The 10,148-nt window shown below is 53.3% G+C and overlaps 1 protein-coding gene across 1 annotated transcript in view; it reads left to right on the plus strand.

Annotated features, from left to right (window-relative positions):
- Window positions 1-329: 329 nt before the first annotated feature.
- The window catches only part of Mlycd (malonyl-CoA decarboxylase), a 16,378-nt gene continuing 6,559 nt past the window's right edge, over window positions 330-10,148 (plus strand). The window contains exons 1-3 of the mRNA XM_021170881.1: window positions 330-906; window positions 6,712-6,824; window positions 7,674-7,830. Of these exons, the coding sequence (XP_021026540.1) occupies window positions 382-906; window positions 6,712-6,824; window positions 7,674-7,830 (795 nt within the window). The 5' untranslated portion in view covers window positions 330-381. The remainder of the gene's footprint in view (window positions 907-6,711; window positions 6,825-7,673; window positions 7,831-10,148) is intronic.

Raw genomic sequence — 10,148 nt, forward strand, 5'->3', positions numbered from 1 at the left:
CTAGCACAGGAGGCTGCGTGCACAGCACGGTCCCGGGAAGAGCTGAGATGTCAAGCTCTCAGATCAAGAGAAGCGCTTGCGTAGTGGGGAAAGGGACTGAGGTGGTGACTCTCAGAACAGGTGTCAGGATGCAAGCCAAGAGGGCGAGTCAGGTGCCCCGAGGCTACCGGGTTCCGGGGACCTTTGGCTGCACTTGGCCTCCGGCCTGAGAAAGCCACCTCGCCCCTCCCCCGCCGTTCTGCCCCCCGATTGGCCAATGTCCTCGTCCGCCGTCCGGCCTGGACCAATGGGACCAGCGAGACACCGGAAGCCGGAGCCGGAAGCGCGGCAGGGGCCCGCTCTCCGGTGGCGTCTCCCGCTAGCAGCTGTCGCGGAGCTGTCATGCGAGGCCTCGGGCCAGGCTTGAGGGCTCGGCGCCTGCTCCCACTGCGGTCCCCGCCGCGGCCTCCGGGGCCCCGGGGACGTCGGCTGTGCGGCGGGCTCGCGGCCAACGCCATGGACGAGCTGCTGCGACGAGCCGTGCCCCCGACGCCGGCCTACGAGCTGCGGGAGAAGACGCCGGCGCCCGCCGAGGGCCAGTGCGCCGACTTCGTGAGCTTCTACGGCGGCCTGGCCGAGGCGTCCCAGCGCGCCGAGCTGCTCGGCCGCCTGGCTCAGGGCTTCGGCGTGGACCACGGCCAGGTGGCGGAGCAGAGCGCCGGGGTGCTGCAGCTGCGCCAGCAGGCGCGCGAGGCGGCCGTGCTGCTGCAGGCGGAGGACCGGTTGCGCTACGCGCTCGTGCCGCGCTACCGCGGCCTCTTCCATCACATCAGCAAGCTGGACGGCGGCGTGCGCTTCCTGGTGCAGCTGCGGGCCGATCTGCTGGAGGCGCAGGCCCTCAAGCTGGTGGAGGGGCCGCACGTCCGGGTAAGGCCCCGCCCGGGCCACCGCGACCCCGGGGCCGCCGTCCCCCGCCACCGCCCCGGGGCCCTGCCCACTCCCCACTCCCCAGGCCCTTATCCATGCCCCTGCAGCCACCTCGCCGGCCTCAGGTACCACGGTGCTTACTTCGTGGTTCGTAGCACTATCCTGGGGGTCACCGTCGGGTGTGACACCCATTGCGCTTACTCCAAAATAGCTCTAGTTTTAACTGCGCTGTTCTTGAACAAGGATGGAACACAGCTTTGGGCAAAGTTTGGGCACCTCCCGCGAACGCAGCATCGCTCTAACAGGTTACACGAAATGCACAAACATGGCCAGAAGTCAAGGTCACCACCACCTGGGTCTCTAAAGCCTCCAGCCTTCTTTCTGCAGTCTGACTCTGGACAAGAGATTTGATTCCAAACCCCCAGCCCCAGACGCAGTGATCCTAAGTTGACTTTTTAGTACCTGTGCTAGTCAGCAGCTTACCCAGCGATATCATGTAGCATACAGATAACGGAGGTGTATATAGCTGAGACCCAAAGGATTGTCTAGCATAGCTGCCAGCCATTAATATTCGATAAAGAGGAGCATTGACCCTGAGTTCATACACAATGATATCACCATTTCAGAAGTCCCCAGTATTCAAAGCCTCATCTACTTTTTTCCTGACCTGCTTGAGAACTCTGAAACAGGCATGACCGTTTTTACTTCCATTCTGTCCTTTCGGTTGACACCTATCTCCTTTACAGTGAAGGACATGACACGCTGAGGTGATGAGCTGTCCAAGACTTCAGATATACATCCCCTGATCCAGGCTCCTTTGCATTGCTATGTGAGGGCTTACAGACTTCTCATTTTGATTGCTTAGCCCTTGGCGCAGTTAAGGGATTAATATGAGGCAGGGTCTCTCACTGAGACTTGAGACTCACCAGTTAGATTAGGTAAACTGCTCAGTAAGCCCCAGAAATATTCCTGTCCCACCTTCCCAATGCCAGCAAACAAAGTGTGTCACTAAATATAGTGGCCTTTCTTTTAAAGATTATGTACACCAGTGTTCTGCTTGCCTGTATACAGATGCATACAGTGCCTACAAAGGCCAGAAAAGTGTATCATATCCCCTGGAACTGGAATTACAGCCAGTTGAAAGCTGCCCTGTGGATGCTGGGACCCAAACCCAGTTCCTCTACAAGATCAGTCAGTGCTCTTAACTATGAACAGTATCTCTGGCAACCTCCTACCCGACCCCCACCACTTTTAAATCACTAGTACCAGGGATCAAATTCAGGAAAGCTCCTAATTCTTCAGCCCTGCACAGTCTCTTTTACAAGACAGACCATGTTTACAGCAGTTTTAGAATCACAACAAACTGAAGTATAAGGTACAGACTACCCCTGTGAGTTTAGTGTGCAGGTGCCTGTGTTGACAAGGCCACTCAGGTGAGGACAAAAATACCAGTTTTGCTCACAAGGCTTTAAAGCTGACTGTGTAGTCCCCTAGGATCTTGTTTGTTTGAGACAGGGTTTCTCTATGTAGCCCTGGCTATCCTGGAACTTACTCTGTAAGCCAGGCAGGCCTCAAGCCGAGAGATCTACCTGCCTCTGCCTCCTGAGTGCTGGATTAAAGGCGTGCGCCACCACCGCCTAACTCCCAGGACCTTCTTAAATGCTGTGCTTTTTTAGGAAGTATCTCAATCTGCTTTCCTTTGCTGTGACAGAACATTCTGACCAAAGCAACTTAGGGAGAAAAGTGTTGATTTGGCTTCCATGTTACAGACCATCATGGAGGGAAGCCAAGGCAGGATCCTGGAGCCAGGAACTGAGGCAGAGACCATGGAGGGATGCTGCTTACTGGCTTGCTCCGCTACCTTTGTTAATACTGCCCAGGCCTAACCTGCCGAGAGGTAGCACCACCCACAGTGGGCTGAACCCTCTCGTGTCAATCATCAGTCCAGAAAATGCTTCCCCCCAGGCCGTCCTATAGAGGAGCGCCTCTGTGGAGTTTCCCTCTTCCAAAGTGTGTCACATTGACAACTGAAGCTAAGTAGGACAGGAATGTGCTCAGTGTCCCCAGATCTCAGAGCTACCAGTAGACAGGTTACCTGACACACACACACACACTCACACACATACACATACACACACACACAAATTCACACACATGTGACCTTTGTGTTGTCTGGATACTTGGTTTCTGAGCATGCTCCCGAGGTCTCTCATCATACGGGTTCATGTCTCTGTGTGTTGAACCTTAGGTGGTGCCATCACTTTAGAATAAACGTGGCACATGGCAGCCCCCAAACACATGCTGACTTCATGTGTTTCCCAGGACACAGTAGTAGAAGTTGTTCTGTGTGAGGAGATGAGTCTGTTCTTGTCCTTGTCCGCTGCGGCGTGGTTGCAATGATGTTTAGCTAAGTTCCTAACTCCATGGGATTCTTGGGCTGCAGCGCTGAGGTGAGCTGTGGGCTGATGCTGATCTCAGGGAAACCCCAGGTCAGCGGCACAGTGAGAAGCCAGCCTGGGCTACATAAGACCTTGTTTCAAAGCACCAAAATGGCACCCCATAAAAAGAGAACATGAGTGGATTATTCAGTATGGGGACTAATATAAAACCCTAAAAGCAGTGTCACTGTGCCAGGAGAGGCTCCCCTGGGTTACAGGTTAAACAACATTGTTTAAAGGAAAACCAGCCGCCAGGTTCAAAGGCTTGCTCGGCTTGGTGATCTTTCTGGAAATGGGCACTGGGGGCTTCGGGCCTAAAGAGGCACCAGATCCGATGTGAGCCGTCAGTGGGGCTTGGGCTCCTGTGTGTAGCTGCATCTCTGATATGCCCTTTGGTGACCAGGGAGCAGTGTACAAGGTAATACTCAATGTCAGCCAAAGAGGGACTCCTAGCAGGAGCTGGGTCCTCAACAGAGGCGGATAGCCAGGTTCTGCTCCACACACACACACACACACACACACACACACCATGGTGGTGCCTGCCTGAGGCTGTATCTGTGGGTATGGAAGGGTGCCAGGGGAAGTACCCATCGGGTGGAGTTGGCAGGCTTTGGGGTTTTCTCCACACACTTGCAGCAGCCCATGTGGTTATCAATTTCATGTCTTATAGTAAAAATGCAGCGAAAGGAAGCATTTCTCGGGTGCCAGGCACCAGACCAAAGTTGGTGGTTAGAACCCCAGGACTCTGGACAGGCAGTTTGGGCATCGGATTCATAGTAAAATTGGAGGTAGTGACCCTTGTCACCCTGAGAGCCGGAGGAGGAAGGAGACTGTCCACCCCCCAACACAGACACCATGCTTGTGCTAGCACAGCCTCTCTGCCTGCTAGCCAGTGGAGTCCCTCCTGAGTGCGCTAGCAATTCTGTGTTGTATACGTTCTGTATTAGTTTTGTGCTTTTTGTGTGTGTGTGTGTGTGTGTGTGTGTGTTAGACAAAAGGGGTGGTGGTGGTGGTGGTTGTGTTTTGTTTGATAGGGACAGAGATTCCAGTACATCAAGTACCCCTCCCTAGCCCCATGAGCTAGAAGGGTACTCTCTCTAGCTCACCTTTCTTCCCTGGCAGTAACTTCCCCTCCTTCCTAGCTCTGGGCTTCTGTGCAAGGCAAATCATACCCAGAAAAAGTCTACTCTAGAGAGCCAAGCATCTCAGATGCTTTCTGCTAAGAAAAGAGCAGCCTCCATGAGCACTGCAGCGAATGCACCAAGCAGGCACAGGAGGAAGGCTGGCAGCCTAGCCGAGTTCTCGGGGGCTCTCAGGCCCCTCAGCTTTTGCTATGGCCCATAACTGCTGTGTTTGGGAACAGAAAGCACAAAAGACTGTTTTTGTTGCTTATTGTCTGCGACCTGGTGACCTGGCCACTTGCTGTGGTCACTTCCCACCGGAACAGCTGTTATGGAACTAGACTTCTCACCTTTAGCCCACTCTTGTGTCCAACATCACATGTCGCAGCTGTCAGAGCCCGAAATAGAAGAGACTTCCAGAGGAGAGGTGCCATCAGTGCTGTCAGCGTTCCTGGCCACTCCCTGCTGTGAGTGTCAGAATGTAGCTCAGCGCACCTGCACAGCCACTGTTCTAGCCCCACAGGGAGGCAGGCACTCAGAAGCGGAGTCACAAGCCCCGGAGGCTGGGGGTGTGATTGCATGTTAACTAGGAGTAGAGTTAGTGATTCTTAGTTTATGCTTCAAAAACTGAGAGAATCTCAGTTCCATGAACAACCATCATAGGGTGTGTAAGGACTCGTTGGGTTGGTTTGAGTTGGGTTGGTTTGGGTTGGTTGAGACAAGGTCTCATTCTGTAGACCAGGATGGCCTCAAACTGACAGAGACCAAGCTGCCTCTACCTCCTGAGTGCAGGCATCAAAGGTGTGTACCACCACCAGAACCAACCTTTTAGAAAAAAAAATCATTTGTGTTGTGAGTGCAAACGCACACACCATCAGAAGACAGCCATGGGAATCGGCCTTGGCTTCCAACTTGCTTAAGCTAGGTCTATTGTTCACTACTGTGAATGCTACAGGCCTGCGGGTTCTGGGTACCATCCTGACTCCGGCTCCTACCTCTCCTCAGGAGTGCTGTGACTGCAGGCACATAGGCCACGTGTCCAGCTTCCACTCGGGTTCTGGGGATCCACTCAGGTCCTCGTACTTGTGAGTGGGAGGCACTTTACCTATTGAGCCATCTCTCAGCCAGACCACGAGGCTTCATTTAAAAGCAAACAAATGAAAACCTGTCCTGTGTGCCGGCCTCCTGTTGCAGTCACCATCCTCGGCACCTTCTCTTCCTTCCTGGATGTGAGCGTGGCAGCTTTGACTAAGACGGACTTTGCCCTGCAGAACCTCCGCTGAGTAGGGAAATGAGATTGAGAGCCTAAGGTACAGGGCCTGCCCAGCTTCCACCCACGACTTTGCCAGTCTTGCCATCTGTCCGGAACAGCACCGTTGAACTCTCATGCAGCCCGCATGCTGTCCCTCCGAGCTGTTCTCCCGTGGGCCTGAGGGCTGTGGGCAGCCCTGCCATTCAGAATAGCCCCTCACATGAAACCAGGTCCCTTGCCCTGGGTTTGTACTGTCCACCCAGTGAAGCCACATAGGACAACACCATGCCTGTTCTGTGTCCCGGTACTTACCTTCATGAATGAAAATGTCACATTTCTGCAAAGGCTTTTCTTTAGAGCCTCTACCCACTCCTTGCCTGCAGCTTGTGCCTTCTCACCTAGATTGGAGACCTCATCAAGACTTAAGATGCATTGTAAAGTTTTTCTAGCTGTGATAAAAACTAATATTCATAGATGCAGGTCGCACCTGTATTGGGCCTTACAGGGTATGTGAAAGGTCACCTGGGCGCTAGGTGCCTCAGGATGTTTGCCATTCTGTCTGTCAGAGTAGAATTCACCTGAGAGTAATAGGCCCAGAGTACAGAGGTTTGTGTAGCGAGAAGTCAGTCACTCAGGGCAAAGTCTGGGAGGAAGCCACCCCAGGCTGGCCTGGTGTCCTGGCCCAAAATCATCCATCCTAGTAACTCAATCTACAGTGGAAGAGACAAGAAAAACGGATCAGCAAAAGCCATGTCCCCCAATGTCATTTAAGGCTCCCAAAGCCATTTCAGGAGTGTTCTGCTTGGAGCTCATTGGCTGGAAGTCAGGCACATAGTCACTGCCATGTGCGGTACAAACTTCATTCTACAGCCGCGAGCCTAGCTAGATGTAGACTACAGAGCATCAGGACATGGAAGCGTGTGTCTTGGAGTGGGTAAATAGACTAGTGGGTGGACACCTGCTTCTCTGAGGCCTGCCTTCCTCTCTCGCCTAGGAAATGAACGGAGTACTCAAAAGCATGCTGTCCGAGTGGTTCTCCTCCGGCTTCCTGAACCTGGAGCGGGTCACCTGGCACTCCCCCTGTGAGGTACTTCAGAAAATCAGCGAGTGAGTATGGCAGCCTTCGCCAGCATGGCTTTGTGTCACCTGATACCTGAACACATTGAATGTGTGGGTGGTGGGCTATTATCACAGGGAGGGTGGAGACTGGGGTGCACCCCAGAAGCCCCTAGTCAGTCTGTTAGTTACCCAGGGTCTTACACCCAGGTATTTAAAGCAAGTGGCCCCATGGCTAGAACTATAGGGACTAGTTAGAGCAAGTGTTGGCGCGAGTGCTCAGCTCCCTCTCATCCAGTTGTAAATGCTCTCCGAGTAGTCAGAGCATGCCCAGGGGTACAGTGCAGCACAGCCCTGCCGTCCTGCCCGCATCCCATCCTGGCCCACGAAGTCAAAGGCAGGAAAGCACCCTAAGATGGAGCCCTAGCCAGTGTCTACTGCTCCTCCCCAGGCTGACAGTAGGAGTTGCGGGATAAGGCTGGAGACTGGGTAACCACAAGTGTTTGCAGCATGGCCATCCACTTTCAAACCGTAGAGACCCAAAGCACATAGAAGACCCTAATCAGTGACAGGACATTCCTGATGCATAAGTGCACCTGAGAGCCCCACCAAGTCCTCTAGAAACAGGCGTTGAGCTGGGTAGCACATGCCTGTGATCCCAGTATTTGGAAGGCCAAGGCAGGGGGATCATCAAAAGTTCAAGATCAGCTTAGGTGTTAGCATCAGTCTAACCAGGACTGTAGAGCAAAACCCTGTGTCAGACAGAACAGGCAGACAGACTGGTGTCAGACAGAACAGACTGGGGTAAAGATGCAGAGCAGCCGTCTCCAGCGTGAGTAGGACTAAGTGCTCATCCATTTGTAATTCCCCATCTGTCTGCTCTCCACATCGCTTGCTCAGGTGTGAGGCTGTGCACCCTGTGAAAAACTGGATGGACATGAAGCGCCGTGTGGGGCCCTACCGGAGATGTTACTTCTTCTCCCACTGCTCCACCCCCGGAGAACCCCTGGTGGTTCTGCACGTGGCTCTGACTGGTGACATTTCCAACAACATCCAGGTACTTATGCATGGTCCTTTCAGGACAAAACAGGCCTATCACTGTGGCGTGCGTGCATGTGTGCATACACACCTATGTATGGAACAGGGAGTGTGTGGAAGTCAGAGGACAGCTTGTGGAGGTTGAGTCTCTCCTTCTACATGGGGCCTAGGGATTGAATTTAGGTCATAAGTCTTGGCAGCAAGTGCCTTGACCCCCCACTAGCCTCTGACCCAATGTCCTTTGTGTGTGTGTTTTGTTCTCAAATAGGTTTTGTTTTCAAATTATGTAGCTCTGGCTGCTCTGAAGCTCATCATGTAGACCAGGCTAGCTTTGAACTCACAGAGATCTGCCTGCTTCTGCCTCCCAAGTGCTGGGATTAAAGTCTTAAGCAACCATGCACAGCTTCTAAGTGTATTTCTGTTGGTGATTTTTTATTTTTAGTGTAATTTTATCCCTTTTTAAGAGAGTCTGCTTTAAACTCTCATGGATACGGTGACTGTGTGGGTAAAATCTCCTGGTGTGTAGTTAAAGATCAGGCCAAGGATAAGCGCTCACCTGCCTGGTGATTTTTGAATTGAGAAGAATTGAGGTCCATAAACAGGACCGTGTGTGATGGAAGAGGCAGGGAGGGCACGTGTGCTGTGTGGCATTTGAGAGGCAGCTTGACAGCTGAGCAGTGGACTTGATTCCGTGTACTGCTGCTGCTGCTACTGCTGCTGCTGCAAACTGGGAGCTGACAAGGAGCTGACTGACAGGGAGCTGACAGGGAGCTGACTGACAGGGAGCTGACTGACAGGGAGCTGACTGACAAGGAGCTGACTGACAGGGAGCTGACAGGGAGCTGACTGACAGGGAGCTGACTGACAGGGAGCTGACAGGGAGCTGACAGGGAGCTGACAGGGAGCTGACAGGGAGCTGACAGGGAGCTGACTGACAGGGAGCTGACAGGGAGCCGAAGTTGTAAGGACTTGACCTGCTCCTTCCTGTGGAAGCTGGCCCTCTGCAGGCGTCCATCAGGAAGGTATGGACAAGCATGGGACAGTGGGTCAGTGGGTCAGTGGCCACACTACACGACCTACAGGCAGATGAAGGGCGTGAGGAGGGGGAGAGGAGTTTGCTCAAGGCGAGAAGATGGGATGGAGTGGCGGTCTGGATGGGCATTACAGAGGCAAATGATGATGAGGCATCGTGAGATAGGCTCCCTGCCTCAGCTTCCCAGCTGAGGGGCTCAGAGGATGGGCAGCAGGCAGACAGAAACTGGGTGTTGATGGGCAGAGACAAAGTCCCTCTGAGTTGTCATGTGTCAAAGAGTCAGCAGGCCTCCAAGCCAGCATGGGGACCAGTGTTGTTGGTGCTTCTGTTGGGGCAGGGTGGCATGTGTGTTAAAGGGCAGACTGTTCCTTTTTATCTGAAAACTTGAGGGTACTTGTGGCCCTGAGAACCCGAATGCTCAGGCTTGCAGCTCATGTGTATACGTGGAAGGCGACAGCCGTGTATGCCTGGTCTTCCAGGGGTAGCTCGAGGAAGGAACAGCCTGTGTACTGCACAGCCTGTGTACTGCACAGCCTGTGTACTGCACAGCCTGTGTACTGCACAGCCTGTGTACTGCACAGCCTGTGTACTGCACAGCCTGTGTACTGCACAGCCTGTGTACTGAAATGTCACTGTAGGTTTAGGTTTTGCATGAAAGGCCAACCTTGGTTTCTGGAGGTTTGGACTCCAGGCTCCAGATGCGTGTGTGTGTGTGTGTGTGTGTGTCTGTAATCTTCATTACACCCGGTGAGCACGTGCGACATGCACCTCAGTCCCCAGAACACCTTATTAGTGGGTCTCATTTCAGACAGCACCGGGGATGAAGGGGCCTCAGTCACTTGCCCGTGACTGTCGAACAGGAAGCACGGTGCAGGAGGAAGGCGCCGTCAGGAGCTCAGGGCTGAGCAGCCCTGCTCCAGGGATCACAGACTGACAGGCACTCAAGCAGTATAAACCTGTTTGTTCATCCCAGACAAGCTGTGCCTGCTTCAGCACCAAGGCTATCACCTGCCAGCCATCGTCAGGGTCCAGCCTCAACCGGAAGCAGGGATATCTGGAAAGCGCTTAAGAAACAGCACTTGGGAGGCAGAGGCAGGTGGATTTCTGAGTTCGAGGCTAGCCTGGTCTACAGAGTAAGTGCCAGGACAGCCAGGGTTACACAGAGAAACCCTGTCTACAAACAAACAAACAAACAAAAAGAGACACACATAGACAACTTTTTGGGTACAAACTGACAGACACATTTCAAGGCTTGAGGTTGTTCGTTCTCTCCTCTTCTCTTCTCTTTTCTTCTCTTCTCTTCT

Source organism: Mus caroli, chromosome 8, assembly GCF_900094665.2.
Source record: "Mus caroli chromosome 8, CAROLI_EIJ_v1.1, whole genome shotgun sequence".
Taxonomy (NCBI): Eukaryota; Metazoa; Chordata; class Mammalia; order Rodentia; family Muridae; genus Mus; species Mus caroli.